The sequence below is a fragment of the Rhinichthys klamathensis genome, unplaced genomic scaffold (genome assembly GCF_029890125.1).
Source record: "Rhinichthys klamathensis goyatoka isolate OS25496 unplaced genomic scaffold, OSU_Roscu_1.1 h1tg000111l_1, whole genome shotgun sequence".
Taxonomy (NCBI): Eukaryota; Metazoa; Chordata; class Actinopteri; order Cypriniformes; family Leuciscidae; genus Rhinichthys; species Rhinichthys klamathensis.
In genome coordinates this window covers 158,212-184,663 of record NW_026606649.1, presented here as the reverse complement: position 1 = coordinate 184,663, position 26,452 = coordinate 158,212, and the positions used below count along the sequence as shown (strand labels likewise).

The window sequence follows — 26,452 nt, the reverse complement described above, 5'->3', positions numbered from 1 at the left end:
GATATAATCCCCAAATAACAGCCACCAATATTCACATCACTATCTTAACAACACAGCAAAATCACCAAAATTGCATTCTTTCCCCATACGGGCCACCATCTGTAACACTCTGCTTTTCAATTTTCTTTGTTGTCAACAGGTGTGTCACTATAAACGCACAAGGGGATCTTTTTAGAATGAAATCAATAATCAGAAAAATCATATACTTCAATCATAACACATTCTTGATGTTTTCCTTTATCAAATAACCATGCTCAAGCACAAATGCATGGAAATTAATGACCCACACCGTACCAAAACAAATCTTCAGACGGCGCTGAAAATCATTCAAAGGAAAAACCCATATCAACCCGTTCATTTGCTTGACGCGCTGAGCGCCGAATATAAAAAAACCCGTGCGTGTAACCCCCCACTTTCCCCACTGTCCCAGTCCATAAACTTAACCCGAAAAGATTTTCAGGCTGGCCCAAGATCGCGCTACAGTCTTTCCAACCAAGATACAGTCAGTTCGCGAGACATAATCCTCTGTTGGCTGCGTGACAAAAAACGTAATCCCCAACAAGGAAAAAATAGAGCGTTGAGTCTCTGGTGTTCCACTCCAATAAAAAGAATGAGTCAGATCTCACCAGCTCGGTCGATCTTCGGGCAATGTTTACTCACACAGTTTCTCAAACTTGGGTTCAAGCATGTCCTTCTGCTGGAAACGCATCCCCGAGTAAACAGTCCAGGTGGTTAACATATTTTTTGTCCCATCAAAGCCATCTCTTGTCGTATCGGTTGAAAAAATTCTCAAACCCTAAGGAAACCCAGCTTTAACTCTGTGACGCTGCAGTCAACCAAACTGGCGCGCCTCTCTCTTCAAAACACATCACCACCATTAAAAAAACTTAGGTGCGCCTTGTCCCGTAATCAAGGCCATCCGCAACCTTAAAGGGATATCCCCCATTATTACCAAAATACACAGTAGACACTTAGTATATTAACCAGGAATACATACGAACCATATACATGACATCCATAATTCATCATACATGAACATTACTCATAACCCATGTAATACGTTCTATGACACCATAACAGTTAATATTTTAAAGACACCTTTACATTAATGTGATAATGTTACATCATTAACATTCTACATTCACATTCTACATTAGAATCCAACCAAGCCATGTAATAATCAACAATAATATTGATCTGCCTGGATTGACACTATTATTGGACTATTATTACACTATTAAGAACTGAACTGAGCTGGACGATGACATCACGGATTACTCCAGAGCGGCTATATATATATATATTAGGGGTGGAACGGTACATGTATTCGTATTGAACCGAAACGGTACGGGCGTCACGGTTCGGTGCACGAATTTGCACGCAGAATACACGGTACAAATAAAAAAAACCTCTTAAATAGCGATGAATTTCGCTCTATTCGCTTTTGGTGTGACTGTGAACGCAGCAATGAACAGGCTGCGATCAAGATTGCAATGCAGGAGTGTGTGTGTGTGTCTGTGTGCGCGAGAGAGAGAGAGAGAGAGAGAGGCGCGATGAACAGTGTGTGTGTGTGCGAGAGAGAGAGAGGCGCGATCGAACAGTGTGTGTGTGTGTGTGTGCGCGCGTGCGAGAGAGAGAGGCGCGGTGTGTGTGTGTGTGTGTGTTCGCGCGCGCGAGAGAGAGAGGCGCGGGCGCGAATCGCGCGATGAACAGTGTGTGTGTGTGTGCGCGCGCGTGCGAGAGAGAGAGAGAGGCGCGGGCGCGAATCGCGCGATGAACAGTGTGTGTGTGTGTGTGTGTGTGTGTGTGTGTGTGTGTGTGTGTGTGTGTGTGTGTGTGTGTGAGTGTGAGTGTGTGTGAGAGAGGCACGGGCGATCGAACAGTGGAAACGTAAAAACATACTCCGTCATTTTTTTCATACAGGACATCATTAAAACTGCAAATTGTTTACTTATATTTGTGTAGACTCGCAATAAAACACAACATTGTGCTTTTGTCACACTCTAAACTCTTGTCAAACTGTAACCTACACCTGTTAACAAAAGTTTTTATGGTAGTATTATTTTATACGGAAATCAATTATTTATAATTCAGATGAGAATAAAGTTAGTTAATTAAAATGAAGGAAAACAAATATCTTGATCTGAAATAGCAAATTAATTTTAAATTCATTCAGGTACAATTACCAAACATATCTCAAGGTCTTTTCGTCTTTTTAATAATTTAATTAATAAACTAATTATATAAAACTACTGTCAGTGCACTACAAATAAACTGGTTCTATGCCTTTATTAATAAAACTTATTTAAAAAAAATTCAAGGCTTAAGACATTTATAAAAATGCCTTCTGCATTTTTGCTTTGCTTTTCACTCCCTTGTACCGAAATCGTACCGAACCGTGATGTCTGAACCGAGGTATGAACCGAACCGTGACTTCTGTGTACCGTTCCACCCCTAATATATATATATATATATATACAGAAATGAACTAAATTAATAACTTGTTTACAACAAAAATGAAACATCACTGAACTTACTTAAGCTGGACTGTGACGCTATTTTCTTCTGGAAACAAACTTTTTTGCATTATTTTTCTGGTACCACTGTAAAGCTGCTTTAAAACAATCTGTATTGTAAAAAGTGCCATATAAATAAATTTGACTTGACTTGACTGACAGTAAATGGATGCACTTTCCACTTCTGAAGTACTAAACACACTTAATGCGTCCAGTGTAGACAGCCTCGCACTGGGTAGACACGATAAACATGGCACAAATTTTTTTTTAAAGGGGGCGTGACCAAAAAAGTTTGAGAACCACTGATATAGAGGATGCATATTTATCTGCTTGATATTATCAGGTTCCCCAAGAGGTGAAGGATGCCTATATTGGGTCCTTCTGTCAGTTTAGCTTTGTTTCCTCACTGGCACAAATTGTATGCATCTGCATACTGAATTATATCATTGACTAGCTGATGTTAGCTCAGTGTGATCGTTCGCCACCGTTCGCTCTCATATAGGGCTAGGCGATATGGCAAATTCATTATAATAATGCTACCAGCTTGAAGAGTATCCTGACAATGACTGAAGCCTGGAGAAACTAGAGGGTTTATTAATTAAATTTTAGAATATACTTTATTAACAAAAATAGAACAACATAACAAATTTTTAACTGTGCAAGCAGACAAATCATTTTGGATTACTGACATATGACTTCCAAGCTCTCTCTCTCTCTCTCTCTCTCTCTCTCTCTCTCTCTCTCTCTCTCTCTCTCTCTCTCTCTCTCTCTCTCTCTCTCTCTCTCTCTCTCTCTCTCTCTCTCTCTCTCTCTCTCTCTCTCTCTCTCTCTCTCTCTCTCTCGGTCAGGACCTTTTTTCAAAAATGCATAAATCAGTTCTGGTAAAGACAAGTTGTAATACTAATACTATATTAATAGTAAATTACCGTTATGGTACTATGTGTGAACAAAACATAAGATTTCATATGAGCACGTATGAGGTGAGGATGCACTGACAAGATTATTCAGTGCTGTTTACAGCAAGCTGCACTAATTTTTAATTGTTTTTCTTTCACTATGCTGTAGCTTTGACTGTTGTGCCGCATTAAAATTATGCGGTGTCTTGTGTGCAAAATGTATTCTGTGTGATCATCCCCTTATGCCTGTCAGAAAGTAAAACTGGACAGATAGTAAAACTAAAGCGCTTCTCATCCTGGCAGATAAAGAAAATAGCGCAGCATTTATAGATAATTTCGATGATTGACATTACAGAGTTTTTAACTGATATTTCGGTACAGATGTGTGAATGGTAAAAAGACAGAACCCAGTTGCTTTTGTGAACAGTATAGCCTATATGATGCATTTACCGGAAAAGTCAATCTGGTAATTTTATGGTAATTTACCGGGTTTAATGTGTGAAAGGGGCTAGTGATTAGCTTGGGAGAATATTCAGTTCAGTCCTATCAGTCCATGCTTAGAAAATGGGAATGGCAACATTAGAAATGGTAAACACAGAGCCGGCCGAGCCACTAAGCGACCGTTGCAATTGCAAAGGGCCCTGTGGCCAGCAGAGGGCCCCCTGGAGTCACTGCTAGCTAGTGGGGGGAAAAAATCGCACAACGAAAGTAACATAAAATAAATAAATAAAAAGAAATGGACCTACAGCGCTTTTTATCAGGCATCATGATAAGCACAGAGGTGTTATTTATTTAGTTCTGTATTATGGCAAATCAACCGGGAGCTCCCCGCGAAGGCGCGCGCGTTTTGATCCCGACTGCCCCTATGATGTCAGTCAGTTAGCGACTCCGACGAATCGACGATGTCTGACAAGAAACGAAAATATCTTTCTGGCCAAGAAAAATGACAAAAAAGAGCCTGGAAGAAGAGAAGAAGCAAGAAGATAAAGGTACGTAAGCCTGTAGGCTTAATTTTCCGATTTCTGTAATATGGATAATCTGCACTAAAAGTCTTAACATTAGCCTAAATCGTGCTTGTATTAATTTTCTACAGTTGTTTAACTTACATGCTAATAACATGCTGCATAAAATTGGTTTAGTATTAGGCCTATACCATTTGCTGTGGTGTTACTGTTAAAGCATTTAACAGAACAATATAAACCCAGTTTGGATTCTACACTAAAGGGCTAACATTAGTTTACTCCTTATGTCCCCTTAGGAGCACTATTAAAGTAACGTTATATGCTGCCAGTAAGCAAAGCTCCAGCTGTTGGTGAGTATAAAGGGGCTGTAAAATGATAACCTTCTGCATTTTAAAAATTAAGTCTAACTTTATGTATAATTATTTTCTTTATTTGGATTGGATTTTAATAGTTATTTTGAAATGTTACCTTATTCTTAATATTGTTACTATTGATCTTCTTTGTGGTGTTTTAGATGTTATTGTTAATTTTGTTTATTTGAAAAATCTATTTATTATTTTATATAATATTATATTTAAATGTTATTCTATTTGCTCTATTTAATTTAAATTTTATATATATATATATATATATATATATATATATATATATATATATGTGTGCTGTAGTTTGTGACTCTTAAACTCTGGTGTCAATAAAAATGTATCTTTGTTCAGTGATAATCACTTTATCTGTCTTTTTATTCAGCAAGTTAATCAGTGTGTGTGTGTGTCTTGCACTGCCATTCAGCTCAGTGGTATCATAATTTTCCTGTTAGACATCAAACATAGTATATAAAGTATAATATAGTTATATAGTATGGTATAGTTATAAGGTAGTCATTGCTTTTCTTTAGGCCTTAAAACGGTCAAAGGGGCCTCCAACCAAATTTTGCTTAGGGCCCCCAAAGGTCTAGGGCCGGCTTTGGGTAAACATTATTTCTGATAAACAACTCTACAGGTTACATGCTGTAATTCACATTTTAAATTTACGCATAGTGTTATAAGTCGGATATCATTCACTCAATGCACTCTATTGAGTAGTTTTAATAAACAACTTTTATTTCAGTAGTTTTAGGACAGCTTGAGTCCTAATACTACATTTATACTACTCTGACATTGTTTCTTTATATTGTTTCTTCTCATATAAGTTATATTAGATTTAATTTAATATAATTTAAGTTGAAATGACTTGTACAACCGTGTTGATTATACTTGAAAAATGTTTTAGGGTGCACCCTTGAGTAAATGTTTTTTGGGAAGTAGCAGTATTTTAGCATGGTTTTTCTTTCAGTACTCTTTAGACCTATATATTATAACATTGTAACAAATTTTTTTCATGAATTTTAAATAGCGAAGCAAAACATTAATTCCTGCTCTAGATCTTTATTTAAAAATCATCAGATGGTTAAGTGTCTGATTTTTTTATGCAGGTTAGGAAAAGATGGAAAGAAAGATGATAGAAAAGGAGACAAGAGAAAAGGTAAGACTGGTGAAATGCTATGCAGTCCTTAGATAATCACCTATTATCTAATATTAATGATACTGTTTAGTACATTTGTATTTTACTTTTTCAATTCTTCAAATAAAGAAGTTTCTGCAGAGTCCAGACTGCATAAGTTGCATGGGGAGATTAAAACATCTTTAAAGATCGATAACCTTGTAAGTACAGAGTTAAGAAAATTTTCATTCTTGCATATAGCTTTTAAACCTTATTTGTTTAATGACATCAGTTGACATTTGAAGTTCTTAGAACAATTTGCTCATAATCTATAGACCCCTTTTCAGTTAGTAAACATGGTGACGTTTTTTTGTGGGCGGAGCTTAGGTGGAGGCAGAACGATCCCTCTGGCCGCTTCCCTAACGTTAGTTTGCAAGTTTTGTTAGCTTGTTTTTTAACAATGACTGGAGAAAATCCGATTTTATCTTAATGTGCAAGGTCACTCAGTGCCCAGGACCGCGATTGTTATTTGCAAAAGTTAATTTTAACGGACGGAACGAAATTGGCTGACCCGTACACACTCACTCAATGCATGGACAATCTGACAGGATTAACGTCAGCGTTACCTCCGGTTGAGTGGCCTGACTTCTACACCTATCCGATAGAGAAACCGAGCGTACTGAGGGCATATAAATCTTTAGATGCCTATAACTATGTGCTGAATGGTCATGTACAAGACTTCTGCCTAGCCAGCGCCGAGAAGACGACAATGTAAAGAGTGACATTACGGTGCAATTTTAATGATGTGAATATTTTCTAGAAATAAAAATTCCAGATACAGCATATTCATTTTTCAGTGGTTCTTGCACCCAACAACACAACAAGATGACATTTAATAATAATAATAATAATAATTTAAGCTCCTTATTATGTAGCCGAATCTGTGCTGGTTTGTATTAGCCACCTCCAGTTGTCCGTTTGTTTTGCCTCCAGCTAGCACTGTGACGTAATTGTGACGTCGGTGCAAAAGGGGTCTATTTGAACTTAATGTATTAACCTTGTTGTTGATTTTTAATTCTGGGCATGTAAGTAAATGCACACTCTCTCTTTTCTTAGGATGTGAGGAAATGTTTAGTTGCATTGGATGAGTTGAGTTCACTGCATATTACTACTCAACATCTTCAGAGACACTGTGAACTCATAACTACTCTTAAAAAGGTATGATTACATTTTTTTAGGTCAGCATTGGACAGTTGTCATGTTTATTAATTACTATTGCACACCACTTGCAACAAAAACAACAAACTTAAAAAAAAAAGTTAACTAAAACGAATCATACCTTTATACTTTCTTTAAAGGTCCGCAGGTTCAAAGCCAGCCAGGATGTGATGGACAAAGCCACAATGCTGTATAATAAGTTTAAAAGCATGTTTTTAATGGGAGAAGGAGAGTCAGTGCTCAGTCAAGTGCTCAATAAAAGTCTGACTGAACAGAGACAGTTTGAAGAGGCCAAGAGGGGAGTGCTAAAACACACAGAACAGACCAAAGAGCAGAAAGGTAATTAACTGACTGCTACATGGTTGATTTACAGCTTTCGTTTACATTCCATTATAATTGATGTAATTGTAATGTAATTGATGTAATTGTAATGTAATTGATTTACATCAATTACATTTCATGCCGAACTATTACATTGATAATAAAAACAACAACAAAAAGCGCAAGTACTAGACTGCAAATAATAAGAAAAATTCTAATGTAAAGCAGCATTCTGTGGAGATTTGTGCTGGGGAAACGGGGCAAAATACATTTATACTATTATATAACCATTTGTATGTTTTTGGAATATGAATATTATATATATATATATATATATATATATATATATATATATATATATATATATATATACAGTGGTTAAAGTGGGATTTGGCAGGTGGGGGAACCCTCAAATTTTGTGTAGGTGCAACAAGGAAAAATGACTCACCGTGGGACAACATATTGAGTATCGTGGTATAGCAATACTTTTTGGGTCAAGAGTGTCGCTGTGGCACCAAGTATCACTTATTTACTTGATATTTTAATGGTTTTATTTTGGCCCATCTACACTGATATGATGACGATACTATGTTAAAATTGCTTAACACTGGGACAAAAATTGAGCCCTGGCACTGTAGCCACGCCAGCCCACATTATCATCCCCAGCCCCACCCACAGACATGTGCATTAAAATGTGAGGTATTTAGGGGGGTTTGGGGGCATGTTCCCCCTAGAAAATTGATTTCTCTGACCTACATATGTGCAATTTAAGACTTTTGAAGGCCAAAAAAAAGGATAATAATAGCTTTAAAACCATGTCAGTGGGCATTAGATTATTTTGTCAATACCTGCTCTCTCCTCATCTACATCTTTCTTTTTCTCTCAGTCTCCTAATCCTGCCCTATTTCTTCCCCTCCTAAAGCTAAACTTTGACTGATAGTCTTTTCATTTTCGTCTGTGTCAGTGAAGAAAGTAAACATAGGCTTAACTGATATTTATGTTTTATGAATCATTTTCTTAAACAAGTTAATTTACTCAAGGCTACCAGGTCAGTATTGCCACCTTCAACAAGCTTTGGAATTTGAAAAGTAATTTTAAATAATACAAATTATAGGCTACGTTTAACGCAGTTGGTGGAATTGGCAGACGTTCCCTCATGCGCTGTGCAAACGCGTCAAAGCATTCTCAGGTATAAATATGCAGCATTAATGCACGTAGGTGATTTTGAACGAATATTTAATGTCGATATACAATGGTTACATAAAGTTAAAACTAATCCTGCTATTGATCTCTTTGTAAGACCCTATAGAACAGTGGCTAGGGAAAACAAATGTCAGGCGAAATATATCGAACCTTAAACTAACTTTACCGCGCTCAACCACCGTAAGTGCATTTCACGCATTTGTAATCGCTCGTGTTCAGCGGGGAGGAAGGGAGGTTGGTCGGTCGGTCGGTCGGCCCATATCGGGACCAGCGAGATTCGTTGAGATTAATGAATCTATTTATTTATTAATTTATCTGAGGTGCCGGAACACCTGTTCAATTTCAATTTCTCATTAATGCAATTATCTAATCAACCAATCACATGGCAGTTGCTTCAATGCATTTAGGGGTGTGGTCCTGGTCAAGACAATCTCCTGAACTCCAAACTGAATGTCAGAATGGGAAAGAAAGGTGATTTAAGCAATTTTGAGCGGGGTATGGTTGTTGGTGCCAGACGGGCCGGTCTGAGTATTTCACAATCTGCTCAGTTACTGGGATTTTCACGCATAACCATTTCTAGGGTTTACAAAGAATGGTGTGAAAAGGGAAAAACGTCCAGTATGCGGCAGTCCTGTGGGCGAAAATGCCTTGTTGATGCTAGAGGTCAGAGGAGAATGGGCCGACTGATTCAAGCTGATAGAAGAGCAACTTTGACTGAAATAACCACTCGTTACAACCGAGCAAAGCAAAGCATTTGTGAAGCCACAACACGCACAACCTCGAGGCGGATGGGCTACAACAGCAGAAGACTACCACTCATCTCCACTACAAATAGGAAAAAGAGGCTACAATTTGCAAGAGCTCACCAAAATTGGACAGTTGAAGACTGGAAAAATGTTGCCTGGTCTGATTAGTCTCGATTTCTGTTGAGACATTCAGATGGTAGAGTCAGAATTTGGCGTAAACAGAATGAGAACATGGATCCATCATGCCTTGTTACCACTGTGCAGGCTGGTGGTGGTGGTGTAATGGTGTGGGGGATGTTTTCTTGGCACACTTTAGGCCCCTTAGTGCCAATTGGGCATCGTTTAAATGCCACGGCCTACCTGAGCATTGTTTCTGACAATGTCCATCCCTTTATGGCCACCATGTACCCATCCTCTGATGGCTACTTCCAGCAGGATAATGCACCAGTCACAAAGCTCGAATAATTTCAAATTGGTTTCTTGAACATGAGTTCACTGTACAAAAATGCCCCCCACAGTCACCAGATCTCAACCCAATAGAGCATCTTTGGGATGTGGTGGAACGGGAGCTTCGTGCCCTGGATGTGCATCCCACAAATCTCCATCAACTGCAAGATGCTATCCTATCAATATGGGCCAACATTTCTAAAGAATGCTTTCAGCACCTTGTTGAATCAATGCCACGTAGAATTAGGGCAGTTCTGAAGGCGAAAGGGGGTCAAACACAGTATTAGTATGGTGTTCCTAATAATCCTTTAGGTGAGTGTATATAGTCATGTGAAAAAGATAGGACACCCCATGAAAACCTTTGTCTTTTTCAACATATGGACATTGGATCTTCATTTTAACAATATTGAGAGATGGAGGTAATATAAATAATAATACTAAAAACGAATAAAACTGAAGAAATATATTTTTTTAATTATTTGTAAAATTTCCTTAATAGAAATGAAATATTTGGTGAGGAAAAAGATAGGACACCTCCACATTTATTTACTACTTATAATGCATAAAATTAGAATCAGGTGTGCCACATCAGGTGCAAAAGATTAGAACATTGTTAGAGATGATTGTGGAGGAGCCTGTCTTATTTAAACCTCAGTTTGGTTTGCTCTTGATTGTAGAAGTGAGTGAAATCACCATGGTGAGATCAAAAGAGCTCTCTGAGGCCTTCAGAAAGAAGGTTGTAGATACATATGAGTCTGGGAAGAGATTTTAAAAAATCTCCTAAATATTCAAAATCAGCCATTCCACTGTCCGTATTTTTTTTTTACAAGTGGAGAACATTTTAAACAACTGCCAACATGCCCAAGTCAGCCCGTCCTAGCAGGTTCAGCCCAAGAGCAGACTGCAAGATGCTTAAAGAAGTCTCCAACAATCCTAAAATATAATCTCGGGACCTACAGGTAACACTTGCCACAGTTGATGTCAAAGTACATGCGTCTACCATAAGAAAGAGACTGCACAAGTTTGATTTGCATGCGAGGTGTGCAAGGAGGAAACCCTTGCTGTCAAAAAAACTCATTAGGGCAAGACTAAAGTTTGACAGAGAACACCTAGACAAAGACCAGGACTTCTGGAACAATGTGCTTTGGACAGATGAATCCAAAGTTAAATTGTTTGGGCCCAGTAGCAGAAGACATGTGTGGTGCAAACCAAAGACAGCAGTTGAGCTGTCAAAAAAGCTCAACTTGCACAGTTGGAACCTCATACCAACTGTGAAGCATGGGGGTGGAAATGTCACGGTTTGGGGCTGCTTTGCTGTAGCAGGGCTTGGCCAACTCACTATCATAGATTCCACTATGAATTCTTCATTGTATCAGAGGGTACTTGAGGAAAATATTCAACCATCTGTCCGAAAATTGAAGCTGAAGCGGATGTGGATAATGTTACATGACAATGACCCAAAACCAGGGGCGTCAAACAAGGGGTAATAGTGGAACTGAGTAACAGGGGCCCTCGGTGAGGGGGGGCCCACAAAAATGGTGATGCTTGGGAGAGAAAAGTGCAACTTATTACTTATACCTTAATTAAATTGTGCAAATGTGACGATACCAGTCTTTCTGCACGGTTTTACTGAGTACAGTATTTAGATAGACTCATTAGTACTTAATTAGATGCACGCAGATAGACGGCTGCATTCAAACGGTCCACATTTACAAGTGTTCCTGTTTGCAGCGCTGAGAACTGTAGCCAATCACAGAGAAGTCTGTTGAACACTGTAGCCAATCACAGAGAAGTCTGTTGAGCATGTGAGTGTAGCGACAAACCAGAATTCCCATCCGCTCAAAATTGAAAAATATTTGAAGGCTACATTTTAATGTAGCTATTATTTACATTTATATTATTAATGCTAATAATTCACTTATATCATTTTTTTATATAATAAATAAAAGTTAAATAGCAAGAACTTTTAAAACAGATTAATTTTAACTGTTATTGCAATTGGTACACTGAATTTAACATTGTGAAAATAAAAAAAATAATAGTAGATAGAATAATAGTGATATTACACAAATAAAGCAGTGTTGTAAGGGGCCCATCCCTTGGTTCTGTGACCAACATTTGGTGCTACACCCCTGCCCAAAACATTCCAGTAAATCCACCAAGGAATGTCTCAAAAGAAAGAAATGGAGAGTTCTGGAATGTTCAAGTCAAATCCCGGCTTGTAATCCTATTGAGATGCTGTAGGGTGATTTCATTTGAAACGGGCTGTGCATGCAAGAAAATCCTCAAACATCACACAGCTGAAAATATTCTGTATGGAGTGGGAAAAACTTTCTCCCAGTCGATGTCAGACACTTGTAGACCGTTATAGGAAACGTCTTATTGAGGTTATTTCGGATCTGTGCATTAACCCTCTGGGGTCTGAGGTGTTTTCTGGTTCCTGGAGGTGTTCTGACATGCTCTGCCATTTGTGCTTTTTTCTGATACTTGTGACATTTTCATGGCTAAAGTCTGATTACACTGTATTATGTAATTAGTAATTATTGTATTAGTAAAATGTCAGCAGCATGTATGTAAAAGTTTTTAGTTTTGAGATGACGTTTATGCATGGTTTGTGAAAAAACTAAAAAACATTGTCACTGAAATAAGGTCATGAAACCCATACTAATTATTTCATCACAAGACTTTTGAAAATTGTATCACATAGCCTAGAATATTTGCTTCAAAACTATGTGAAAATCATCCTGACTACTCATTCGGATAATTCAGAATATATTGATTTAAAATCTGTATGCGGGGAGGCGTTAATCACCATTAATATTTAGTGTTTCACACCTGAGAAAGACCCTCCCCTAATGGCCCTATTAGGTGATATCATTATGAGGAGCCTTGCACAAAGAATGAGGAGAGACTTAAAAAAGAATGGCTTTTAGATTGTTTGGATTTATTTACAACACAACATAATCCAAAGATACACAACAAATGACAAAAAAGCACATTAGTAAACACACTGATCTAAAGACAGAGACTTGGTCAGTCACACCTTTGTGCCATTCCTAAAACATAGTAGGCTACATATCTGTCATCTCCAAGGTGTTTGATTTTTCACTTTACCATGTTCATGTACAGAGACTCATGTGAATGTTTAAGTCAGCAGGACTCATCAGTGGCATCTGGTCCCTTTAAAAAATTTTTTTTTAGAAAAAAAAAACCCCACCTGTGAACATGCTGATATCAAAAGAAACTATAGGGCTGCACGATTTTGGGAATACATTTTAGATTTTTCTGGTTAAATTATGAAATTTACTAAATACATACACTATATATATGAACACCAAGTTTGTTGTGCCTTGTAGGCATATTTGTGTAGGGCTATATAAAATATTAACAATAGCCTAGATAGCAGACAGCCTATAAATCGTTAAAAAGGAACACTTCAGTAACACTACACTAGAGAAAAATATATGGATTATCATATGTTACTTCAAACGTTTCCATACGTTACGACGTTATGAAATGAGATTGGAGTAAAGACATGAAGCCTAATGTTTGGTGCGTTTTGCTTTTCAAACCCACAGCGTGAGTGACTCAAACTCACAGCGCGTACAGAAAACATTTACTGAAGTGATCGAGCCGCTCCAAACTATGAAACATTATTGTTACCACATTATACATATCTACGTTTGAGCAGATATCCACAAACACAGTATTTAACAGTAAACACAGGTCTAAACATTATAATATTCACCATGAATAAACACTCATACGAGCCTACTGTTATATCGTGCTGTGTTTAATTATCGAACATAAAAACATTCTTGTGTCGTACATGTACGCCTATATACATTTAGCATTAGGCTTCATGTTTTTACTGTATATACCCGAATATAAGACGAGGTTTTTGTCCTAAAAATAGGCTGAAAAATGGGGGGGTCGTCTTATATTCGAGTGGAGGAATCGATTGATAGCCTTTTTCTCCCGTGCCGTCGACTGACGAGATCGCCGAGGATCTCGATGCGGCGCGGACGCGCTTGGAAAAAACGAGTGCGTCGCTTTCATTATGAGCGCGCGTCTACATTTGAAATAACGAACTTGAGCGTGCATCCGCGCAAAAGACGCGATATGTGAACAGGGGGGGGCGGGTCTCTGCTCGCTTGTCTCCGTCTGCTCTGGCATCCTCTGTGAACGGCGCTTTTTCTTGTGCGGCTCGAGCAGAGGGAGAGAGAGAGCGGGAGCCGGATCGTCGTAGAAAACGGCCAGACGACCCCGCAGGGTGATTAAATCCATCCCGTCGCACTTAGGGCAGCCGCAGTCATGGCCAATCAGGAAGCGCATATGCGCCCGCGCCTTCATAGCGTCATAGCCCGCCAGAATGGGCGTGGCTTAGCGTATAAAAGAAGGGGTTGTAGGCTGAATTCCCTGATTTTCGTCTCTTCAGCGAGCTCTTCGCATCGCTGGATCTGAGAGAAGCCACCGCCGCCGTCGAACAGCGAACAGCCAGCTTAGGACAGCGCTGAGGAAGCCGGCCGTCTTCGCCACCTTCAGCCATCCGTGTGAGCTACGCTATCCGGCGACGTATCATTTTTACCTTGCAAAACCTATTCCTAAGAGCGCGAGTGTCTTTTTAAAGATGCCTCGCACTTCCTGCGGCTCGTGACGCTCAGCGTCGGAGACCGCCATGTGATCTGCGCTCTCTGCCTGGGCCTGGAACATGCAGAGCTCGCCCTCGCGTCCGGGGGCTGCGAGCTCTGTGAAGCGCTTCCGCTGTCGACCCTGCGGGCTCGACTCGAAGCCTTCAACCCCGAAGCAGTCACTCTGCCCTCTGTGGGACCGCGCAGGAAGAAGCGCCGTTCCCTGAGACAGCCGGAACCCGTGGCCACAGCGACGCGCTCGCCGGAAAACCTCCCTCGAGCCTCGTTTTCGCCTTCCCCGCCTCCCCTCACCGACGCGCAGCTGCCGCTCACGAGCCTCACTGCCGTCGCATCTGAGGTTGAGGCCGAGGGACACGCCACGAGAGACTGCTGCTCCATCCTGGCATCAGACCGCGGCTAGCTCTCTTTACGTTACAAGAGAGCTACCCGGCCCTCGCGTCGCCGTTCGCGCGTCATGCAGAGCCCTCTCAAGCTCTCTGCATGACCCGGACGGGCATCGACATACGCGACGTACTGGATGCATGGTAAGAGCAGAAATTTTTATACAGTTCTGCTCGACCAACGAGCACGCGGCTAGCTCTCTTTACGTTACAAGAGAGCTACCCCGCCCTCGTGTCCCCGCTCGCGCGTCATGCAGAGCCCTCTCGAGCTCTCTGCATGACCCGGACGGGCATCATCTGTGTCACATGTAGGTCCCGTGCCCACTACTTGTGTGCGCGCCCTCATTCAAACACTGTTCCCAGTTCTGCTCGACCAACGAGCACCCGGCTAGCTCTCTTTACGTTACAAGAGAGCTACCCCGCCCTCGCGTCGCCTCTCGAGCTCTCTGCATGACCCGGACGGGCATCAACATACGCGACGTACTGGATGCGTGGTAAAAGCAGCGGTTCTGCTCGTCCAACGAGCACGCGGCTAGCTCTCTTTACATTACAAGAGAGCTACCCCGCCCTCGCGTCCGCCGTCAAAGTTTATTTCCCTGTCAGTCCCCTTCAAACAGGCTACTGCAGTGGTTCATTTAGCAGCCAACGAGCCGGTTTGTTCACCCTCTCGCCTGCACACAAACGCCGTTTTCACGGCGACCCAGAGAAATCTCAAAAAGAGTATAATGTCTGGTCCGGCTCACGCCGTTGGTGTTTTAAGTGTAGTGAAAGTGCCCACGCCCCAGTGTTCACCCCTACACACAAGCACATCAAATCTCGTGTCACTCACAGAGCACACTCCCAATAAAGCGCAGAAAAGCCGCTCGAGTGTTGAATATAAGAAATGTGTCCACAGGTCTGTGCCCACTATCTGCCCGCTCTGTTACACGCTCAATAAAACAGGTTATGAATGTAAGTCTCGTGCCCGCCGGAGAGCGTTCACGCTTACTAACACACACCTCCCCCGGGCGCCGCCCGCACGTTTAAATGTTATCACAAAACGCAGGGCATTGATAAGACGCTCCCCATCCGTTATGATCGGGGCGTCAAATACACTTGTAAGTCTCGTGCCCGCGCTCACGCTTACAGAAAGCTTTTCCGCCCAAAGCGCTGCTCGCGCGTCAAAAGTGAGAATAAAATGCTCCCCATCCCTTATGATTGGGACACCTCACATAAATCAGACGGTCTCGGCTTTCAGCGAGCAGCCATTGCCCAGAACCGAGAGCGCGCACGCCGCGCTTTCGGCTCCGGCTCAGCTTCACAAGCCCGCAAATGGCGGCGATCTGAACCCGGAGGCCATTCGCCCCCTAGCGGCTCACATAGCTGCGTGGGAAACTATCCCAGGGATTTCAGAATGGGTTCTGAGCACAATAAAGCAGGGCTATACACTTCAATTCATTCGCCGTCCCCCGTGCTTTCGAGCCCGGACTGCGACGATAGTGAATGCGGAAGTAGCACACCTACTTCACGCAGAAATAGCAAAACTGCTGTGCAAAGGGGCTATAGAAAAAGTACCGCCTTCTCTGAGCGAGTCAGGCTTTTACAGCCGATATTTTTCTCGTACCCAAGAAGGACGGAGCTTTCAGACCTATCCTAGATCTGAGACATTTGAACAAGGCGCTTGCAAAAAGACCGTTCAAAATGCTTACGACCAGAAAAATCCTCACGCACGTTCGCCCGAGGGACTGGTTTATTTCTCTAGATCTAAAGGATGCCTATTTTCAGATTCAGATATTACCACGTCACAGGCAATTTTTGAGATCCGCCTTCGACGGTCAGGTATATCAATACACCGTCCTGCCGTTCGGCCTGTCTCTAGCACCCCGTACATTTACGAAGTACATGGCGCTCGCCCCCCTGAGAACTCAGGGGCTGCGAATAATGAACTATCTGGACGATTGGCTGATATTGGCACAGTCAGAGACGGAACTGTTATCTCACAGAACAGTGCTTCTCAGTCACCTGGAAAGCTTGGGTCTCACGGTCAACTGGACCAAGAGCTCATTAATGCCCAGTCAGTCAATTCCCTTTTTAGGAATAGAACTGAATTCTGTGGCCATGACGGCTCGTTTGTCGACACAGCGCGCGCGCGGTGTTCGCTGCCTAGTCTTTCCAGAAGGGCAGCTTTCTCCCTTTGAAAACGTTTCAAAGGATGCTGGGCTGTATGGCTTTAGTGGCAGCGGTGCTCCAGCTGGGCCTACTGCGCATGCGCCCGCTCCAACGCTGGTTGAATGCTCGCGCGTCTCGCCGAGCCTGGGTTTCTGGCGGCCAGAAAATCAGAGTGACTCAGACCTGCATAGCGGCTCCGCAGCCCTGGTTAGTAGCCGACCGGTACCAGCAGGGAGTGATGATGGGAACCATCTCTTATCGGAAAGTCATTTCGACCGACACGTCCAACTCGGGTTGGGGCGCGCTGTTCGAAGGCAGACCGGCCTTTGGCCAGTGGTCAGACCAAGAGAAGTGTTTTCACATAAACTGTCTGGAAATGATAGCAGTCGAGAACGCGCTGAAGCGCTTCCTCCCGTTCATACAGGACCAACATGTTCTCGTCCGCTCGGACAACATGTCTGTGGTTTCCTATGTAAACCGTCAGGGCGGTGTCAGATCCAGAAACCTTTGCAATCTGACGGAACGCATCCATATTTGGTCCCAGATGCACCTGCGCTCGCTGAGGGCGGCGCATGTGCCTGGCCATTTGAACGACGGCCCAGACAAACTGTCCAGGGACAACGTTCCCCCAGGGGAATGGTCCCTGCACCCCCAAACAGTCCAGAAACTGTGGCGCCTATTCGGCAGAGCGGAAGTCGACCTATTTGCGTCAAAAGACGACGCTCATTGCCCGATGTTCTTTTTGAAGAACGAGGACGCGCTGGCCCAGGTCTGGCCCAGCCTCCCACTGTATGCTTTCCCTCCAGTCTCCCTGTTACCACAGGTGATCAAGAGAATCAGGGAAACGCGCCACTCGGTGCTCCTCATAGCTCCGCACTGGGAGAATCAGAATTGGTTCCCGGAACTAGCACGGCTGTCACATGCAGCTCCGTGGCCTATTCCGGTGAGGGCAGATCTCCTCTCTCAGGCTCGATCTGGCATCCCCATCCAGAGCGCTGGTCTCTGCACGCATGGTTGATCAACGGGTACTCGTTGCCCTGCCAGAAAGAGTGATGAACACGATCACGCAGTCTAGAGCTCCTTCCACGAGAAGGCTCTATGCTTCTAAATGGTCGGTGTTCTTCAAGTGGTGCACCGACAGAGTTCTGGACCTGCGGACGTGCGAGGTTGCGCATCTGCTCACTCTCCTACAAGAGCTGATGGATAAAGGGAGGTCCCCATCCACGCTCAAAGTTTATGTGGCGGCCGTGGCGGCGTTTGCAGAATTGACGCACGGCCAGTCACTGGGAAGACATGAGCTGGTCATCCGCTTCCTTAGGGGAGCTAGAAGGATGAATCCGTCGCGCCCCCCATCGGTTCCTATGTGGGATCTTTCCTTGGTCCTCGAGGCCCTGAAAGCCTTCCCATTTGAGCCACTAGACTCCGTGGAGTTAAAATACCTATCACTAAAAACCGTTTTTCTGACCGCGCTGTCATCAGTCAAACGTGTGGGGGACCTGCACGCGCTGTCAATCAGCGCGACGTGTCTTGAGTTCGGGCCGAATGACTCTAAAGTCATCCTCAAACCTAGACATGGCTATGTTCCAAAAGTGATGGGCACTCCTTTTCAGAGCGCAAGTCATTTCACTGTCGGCTCTGCCAGCGTCAGACAGTGAGACAGACGTGAATCTCCATTGCCCGGTCAGGGCGCTGAGGTTTTACACTACGCGCTCCGCCTCTTTCAGGCGCACGGAGCAGCTGTTTGTTTCGTTTGGTGGGCGCGCCAAAGGTCTCGCTGCCTCGAAACAGACTCTGTCCAGATGGATAGTGGACGCTATAGCGGCCGCTTACGCGTCAAAAGGTCTGCAATGCCCTCTGGGCATCAGGGCTCATTCCACTAGAGGCATGGCCTCATCGTGGGCGTGGTCCAGCGGGATTTCTATCCACGACATATGTGTAGCGGCGGGCTGGAGCTCCCCGTCTACCTTTGTCAGGTTCTATAACCTAGAAGTTCCCGCCCTGCAGGCTAAACTTCTGTCAGTCTAAGCGAGTTGTGCGTTCTGCCCAGATATATCATGCTCAGACCACTCTCACGTGACTCAGCTCTCCTGGTTGAGCTGCACTAGTAGGGATGTGCTATATGCTTATAGGGAATACAGAGCAGAGCACTGGTCTGTATGTGTGCTTACGTACGAGTGATGGCCCGCGTGGCTGGCCACCTTATTTTTCCACTTATTGGGTTCCCCGAGAAACCTCGGCGACTCATGGGTGGTTGCTTGGCGCGCACGGCGTTGACAAAAAGTTCCCGTAGCGTAAGCTAAACTTACGCAATACGAGAGAACCTCTCGTAAGAGAACGTACTCGGTTACTGACGTAACCTCGGTTCTCTCTAGAGAGGGAACGAGTATTGTGTAACCGGCCGTGCTCGCACCACGAGCGACTTCGCTTCAGTCGACGAAAACCAGGGAATTCAGCCTACAGCCCCTTCTTTTATACGCTAAGCCACGCCCATTCTGGCGGGCTATGACGCTATGAAGGCGCGGGCGCCCTTCATTGGGCGTGACGTCACGCGGGGCTCACTGGTAGGCTGCAGCAGATGCCCGCAGGGCAGCCAATGAACACGCAAGACTGCCTGCTCTAGGTCTGCTAGCTGCTGCACTGCGTTGACAATGAATACAAAATTAAGGATAATTTTTTGGCTTCAATATCTCGAGAAGATGAATCTTTCCCGTAGCGTAAGCTAAACTTACGCAATACGAGAGAACCTCTCTAGAGAGAACCGAGGTTACGTTAGTAACCGAGTACGTTTCATGTCACAGTTACAAGCATTCGCTAAAGCCCCGTTCACACTACACGCGACTTTGTCGCTGATGAGGTCGCTAGTGGGCGTTCCCATTACTGGTTGACTAGTATGACATCCAAAAGACAGCGAATCAGCTTTCTTGCCGCTAAAAAACACAATTTCTGGAGGGAAAATACTAAATATATACTCCGTACATAAAAACGTCTGTAGTGAAGCATGAAGATGAACGAGACAAGAAGTCGATTTTTCTCGTTGCGGCCGTTTATCTACGGCATAAGCGCAAACGCCGGTCTATCTGGGTTCACGAGACCATTCGGGCTCGGAGACAGCACGGCGAGTACCACAGGCTGGTGCAGGAACTGCGGCTGGATGAAGTCCTGTTCCAGCAGTACTTCAGGGGCTGAGGAGAAGGATCACGTGCGCTCCACTCCTATTGGTTGTCGCTCGCGAAAATCGCTCTTCATTTGCATAAAGTTAAACATTTCTCAACTTTGTCGCGTCGCCAGACACGCCCCATCTAGTCGCCAACGGTCGCTGTCGCGCCGGAAGTCGCCCGCTCACCATTGAAATGAATGGTATCGCGTCGCTTGGTCGCGTGTAGTGTGAACGGGGCTTGAGTTATAGGTCATTTTCTGTCGCGTTTCAGAATGAACTTCACATTGAGAGAGACGGGAGAACGCGCATCATGATTATTTTCCTTTTTACGAAAAACACAACATTTTGTTTTTATTATGAGTGTACACAAATAAAAGACATTAACAGTTTTGAATGATGTGTAACACATAAGTGTAAGATGTAAGATCAAAATCAACAGAGTATTTTGAGTTTGTTTTGCACTGATAAGAAAAAAAGCGAGCAGATCACGCCGGCGTGATTGCCGACCCCAGAGGGTTAAAGGGATAGTTCACCCAAAAATAAAAATTAGCCTATGTTTTACTCACCCTCAAGTCATCCTAGGTGTATATGACATTCTTCTTTCAGACGAATACAATCGGAGTTATATTAAAAAAAGTCCTGGCTCTTGTGATGGCGGTGAATGACTTTTATCATGGATGGATGCACTTTGATGGACTTCAAAAAATATAAAGCCATTCACTGCCATTATAAAGCTTGGAAGAGCCAGGACATTTTTTGATATAACTCCGATTGTATTCGTCTGAAGAATGTCATATACAGCTAGGATGACTTGAGGGTAAGTAAATCATGGGCTAATTTACATTTTTGAGTGAACTATCCCTTTAAGATTTGCAGTGTAAATGCAGCCTTAGGGTGCTCGGGAGTGCCCGTGACAGACTTCTACCTGATAGTCGATGCAGAATTACATCTTAAAAATATGGACTCCAGAAGACATCTTTGGTTTAGGGTGCCTTTTGGGACAGGGCCAATGTTGTACCCTCTTCTGCATCTTGTTTTTCTGCTATCAGTAATGGCAGCAGCTGAAATGTGTGTTTGTGATTCACCTTGTACGGGCATGTCAGCTTTAAAAGTAACTTTCCCTCCCTAAGACTGTGTGTGTATACACTCACCGGCCACTTTATTAGGTACACCTGTCCAACTGCTCGTTAACACTTAATTTCTAAGCAGCCAATCACATGGCGGCAACTCAGTGCATTTAGGCATGTAGACATGGTCAAGACAATCTCCTGCAGTTCAAACCAAGCATCAGTATGGGAAAGGAAGTTGATTTGAGTGACTTTGAACGTGGCATGATTGTTGGTGCCAGAAGGGCTGGTCTGAGTATTTCAGAAACTACTAATCTACTGGGATTTTCACGCACAACCATCTCTAGGGTTTACAGAGAATGGTCCGAAAAAGAAAAAACATCCAGTGAGCGGCAGTTCTGTGGGCGGAAATGCCTTGTTGATGCCAGAGGTCAGAGGAGAATGGCCAGACTGGTTCGAGCTGATAGAAGGGCAACAGTGACTGAAATAACCACTCGTTACAACCGAGGTATGCAGCAAAGCATTTGTGAAGCCACAACACGCACAACCTTGAGGCGGATGGGCTACAACAGCAGAAGACTCCACCGGGTACCACTCATCTCCACTACAAATAGGAAAAAGAGGCTACAATTTGCAAGAGCTCACCAAAATTGAACAGTTGAAGACTGGAAAAATGTTGCCTGGTCTGATGAGTCTCGATTTCTGTTGAGACATTCAGATGTTAGAGTCAGAATTTGGCGTAAACAGAATGAGAACATGGAACCATCATGCCTTGTTACCACTGTGCAGGCTGGTGGTGGTAGTGTAATGGTGTGGGGGATGTTTTCCTGGCACACTTTAGGCCCCTTAGTGCCAATTGGGCATCGTTTAAATGCCACGGCCTACCTGAGCATTGTTTCTGACCATGTCCATCCCTTTATGGCCACCATGTACCCATCCTCTGATGGCTACTTCCACCATGTCACAAAGCTCTAATCATTTCAAATTGGTTTCTTGAACATGACAATGAGTTCACTGTACTAAAATGGCCTCCACAGTCACCAGATCTCAACCCAATAGAGCATCTTTGGGATGTGGTGGAACGGGAGATTCGCATCATGGATGTGCAGCCGACAAATCTGCGGCAACTGTGTGATGCCATCATGTCAATATGGACCAAACTCCCTGAGGAATGCTTCCAGCACCTTGTTGAATCTATGCCACGAAGAATTGAGGCAGTTCTGAAGGCAAAAGGGGGTCCAACCCGTTACTAGCATGGGGTACCTAATAAAGTGGCCGGTGAGTGTATATATATATATATATATATTCAAAACATGCAAATGATGAATTATACTCAAAACATGCAAATGGATGGATTGCATTATTCCTCCATTTAGAGGGATAATGTGAAATAATGATGACAATTAGTGTTTTGACATAATTTGAAAACATACTGTAATATTTGACCGTTATAATGATACAAGGCCTGGAGACCCGACTAACACTATGCGAACAGTACAAAAAAAATATACAGCAGATAATTTTTAGACTAAACCACCCACCACCAATCAATCACAACATATTTCTTTGAAGGTTTCTTTGGCTAAAAATGTATACATTTATGCTGCAAAATGTAATTCCAAACATAATTCCAAAGTGTGTATATGTAAATTACTTTAGTAAAAAACACAAATTTGTTTGTATGTGTACAGATATCAAGATTTTGAATGGAGACTTCAACCCTGAAGAGAATGCTGAGACAAAGAGGGAGAAATTTGGAGAGAATATCTTGTCTGTTGTGAAAAACAAGTAATAAAATCTTTTCAGATTTTCATTAAGTCCTAAATTATTTGCTTCTAGCAGTCTGACAAAAAAATCTTTTTGTAGTGCGACTAATTCTACGGTGGAGTCTGTCTGAAGATGTTGTTCGTTCACTGAAGAGCCACCAGTTGCCAAGTGGAAGATCATGTCCATATCGCAAGCACCCTACAGATCATTATTTTACTTTATTTTTTGCACACTCTGTAAAGACAAAGATGCTTTCCCAGATGGCAGTTATTCTGTTATAACTGTTTTCAGCTAAATGCAATTTATTCCAGAGAGCTCTGTTAGAAGTACTGTTAACCAATACAACTATACGCCATTAAGTGTGTAACAATTTTTTTTTTTTTTACAGTATCAAAAGTGCCATTTTATAATAGCAGATACATTAGCTTCAAAATATATTTGTGATATTTACCATACCTACTTGGTGTATGTTTTACATTTAAGTTTCACTGTAGCTTTGTTCCGCTGTTGCATCTCTAAAATTATTTATTTTAATACAGGAAAATTAAGTATTCATACATTTAGACTGCTGTCATAAAAAAACTGTTTTAGTCTTAATAAAGTAGTTTACTTCAGAAACTTTTCTTTTAACCTGGTACTGTTTGGTCATTAGCGACCAAAAAAATCTGTTTTTCATAAACTTGGTAAATTTTGTGGCATTTGCTATCTGAATGTATCGGTGATTTTTACACACTATGCACCTCAGGTCCATGCTCTGTGACCCCACTCTGTGTTTTTACGTGGTCTTCTGCTTCGTTTCTGCTATTCCTAAACGCTTACAGTTTCAAATAATACCACTTAAAGTTGACCGTGGCATATCTAGCAGGGATGAAATTTCACAAACATACTTGTTGCAAGGAGGGCATCCTATCACATTACCACGCTCAACACATTACCATGCCCTCTGACTGGGGATGTCTCTTTTGCAGAGACCACTTGAAAATATCAAGGGTACAAAATAACTAGAAGGACTTCCATCCCCTCCTTTGTGGGCACAAGTGCTGCATTCAATGATCACTACAGAGGCCGCTTCAAATTTTGTTAATTAGCATATTAACTTGATTCCATTTGATTATTCACTGGTCTCACAGCAGTTCTGATTATTCTATGTAAAAGTAACATTCTGAATCTGCTTTTAATTTTTAAATTAACCAGTCCAGCCCTACTGTACATCTTTTTTTATGGTTTGTACTTTTTATGATTTTCTTATTTGCAAAAAATATATATCAACAATCCTCAAAATCAAAAACATACATGAAACAAAACAGTTAATCGTAAATAGTAACACTTTAAATAATAAGTAAATAAATAAATAGAATAGTATGAAAGTAAAAAAAAAAAAAGAAGTGGACAGGAGTTCCCACTATAAGCTAAATCATATTTACCATGACCATTGTTTTTTTATTTTTGTCTCACCACATGCTTGTTATTACTGTGGGTTACAGGAATGCAATTTTTTTCCCCATTTATCGAAATAGGTCTTCCAGAAGATTTCCAGCTTTTACAATTACACGTCTGCCCAGCATGATGCATTTCTGTATCCACTGTGACTCAGTTTTTTTTAACATGATTTAAAAGCAGGGGGTTACCAAGAATGTAAACACTAGGAAAGAACTCATACTGGGTCTATATCTCTAAAATATAATCATGCACCTCTTTCCAGAAAATACTGGACTAATGCACATTGCCAGAAAATACTGGACTAATGCATATTGCCATAAGACATGAAATAGGTTGTCCTCCTCTCTCTGGCATCGCCAACATTCAGGATCATCTTAAAACCTGCTCTAAACAGCCTTGTGTGTCCAGGAGAATCTGTACATTTTTTAATTGTATACGTGTTCTAATATCTCTAGACCAGTGGCGGATGCAGAAAAAAAACTGATGGTCTGGTCACTGCGTGGCACTATAAATGCACATGGCTTAAAGGTGAAGTATGTAAGATTAAATAGGTAATGAACACGTCAAAACAAACGGGGCATTGCAATGCGTTACAATGAATGCTTCAATACATAATGCACTCGTTCAGAAAGACAAATGTTCCAGTTTATAAAGTTTCATTTGATGTGTCCAGTGTGAACAGCCTCAAATAGTTGTGGCACATCATGTCAAAAAATGCTCCTGGTGCAGATATGTTGGATGGATTTATTATAGCGAGAGACTCGCATTCACTCTAGACTAGTGTTTTCCAACAGTGTGCCGTGACAGGTTGTCATGTGTGCCATGGAAAATGATCAAATGCCCACAAATATTTATTAAAATAAAATAAATGCTAGAAATAGTCTACATTTAGTGGTTGTCAGGCGGAAACCTCTATATTCCGTCATTTTTATTTTATTTTTTAAAATCAATGCTATTCATTATTCATCGACTTATGCTGGTCATCCTTTACGCCTGTATGTGAATAAAATGTAAATATTATAATGACACATACATGTCTGACCATATATAAAGCCACAATACCAACTTTGATAACACAGTGTTTAATTATTTAAAAAACACGAGGTTTACATGGGACAGCAAGGATTTTTTGTTTTTATCATCACCAATGTAAGGCCCGCCCAATCTGTCCGACAGTTTCCGATAAGCGTGTGAAAGTTCACTGCGTGTCTTTTCAGCGTGGCAAAGTAGTTTAATTCCAATTAAACTTTTATCAAAATCTGATTTATATGATAATTTATCTAGACATCTGACTATTTAACTCTTTACTGTTGTACTACTTGTTCATTCGGGTGCCAAAGTCGCACAGGGTCCTCGTGCCAGCCGTTCATTTTTATGCAGGCCCACGATCACAAACTCGCCAGTCTGATCGATAACCAGAGGTTATGGCTAAAGAAATGTTACAATGCTTGCTATTGTTAAAAGGTACCCATTTAGCCCACAATCGCCTATATAACAACTTAGTTAAAGCTCAAACAAAATTCAGAGCTTCAGAACCAGTACTATGAGGTAATGTTGCCCCATGCTTACTAGAACCCTAATAGTATTTGGCTCTAGCCAGTGGTTAAATTGGCTTTTATAGGGAGGGGGAGCCCTTTACGGTTAATGGTCATCATTCAAAATCGCGCCGTAAAATGACTTAATGTGTTTTTACACCAAAGAGGCTCTTTTTCCAGTATTAATGTGTAAGGTAGGGTTGAGTATATATTTAAACAAAGAGAAATACTTTACAATTCACCTTTTTTTTTTACCTTTAATGTTAACAGACAGCAACGGACTTCACCCTCGGGAAATGTATGAAATTGAACATGTTTGAAAATATTGGTTGGCAAATATCTTTTAAAACAAGAAAAAATTTTGATTTAAAAGAATCAGGGCCAATTACTTTGGCAGTTTGTTGTTTGATTTAAAATTTTGGTTTTCCTGATCTCAACATGTCCATTTTAAGGCGTTTTGAAGGCCAAAAAAAAAAAAGGACAACAGTAGCTTTAAAAGCATGTCAGTGGTCAGCATG

At 42.0% G+C, this 26,452-nt stretch overlaps 1 protein-coding gene across 3 annotated transcripts in view; it reads left to right on the top strand.

Moving 5' to 3' along the window:
* Positions 1 to 23,318, top strand: part of psip1a (PC4 and SFRS1 interacting protein 1a) — a 97,400-nt gene extending 74,082 nt beyond the window's left edge. For 2 of the 3 annotated variants that reach the window (XM_056254268.1, XM_056254265.1), the window contains 6 exons: positions 5,846 to 5,895; positions 6,004 to 6,074; positions 6,970 to 7,071; positions 7,212 to 7,410; positions 22,884 to 22,980; positions 23,059 to 23,318. In XM_056254268.1, the coding sequence (XP_056110243.1) occupies positions 5,846 to 5,895; positions 6,004 to 6,074; positions 6,970 to 7,071; positions 7,212 to 7,410; positions 22,884 to 22,980; positions 23,059 to 23,089 (550 nt within the window). In that variant the 3' untranslated portion in view covers positions 23,090 to 23,318. The remainder of the gene's footprint in view (positions 1 to 5,845; positions 5,896 to 6,003; positions 6,075 to 6,969; positions 7,072 to 7,211; positions 7,411 to 22,883; positions 22,981 to 23,058) is intronic. The other variant, XM_056254267.1, reaches the window with a different exon arrangement.
* Positions 23,319 to 26,452: the final 3,134 nt, after the last annotated feature.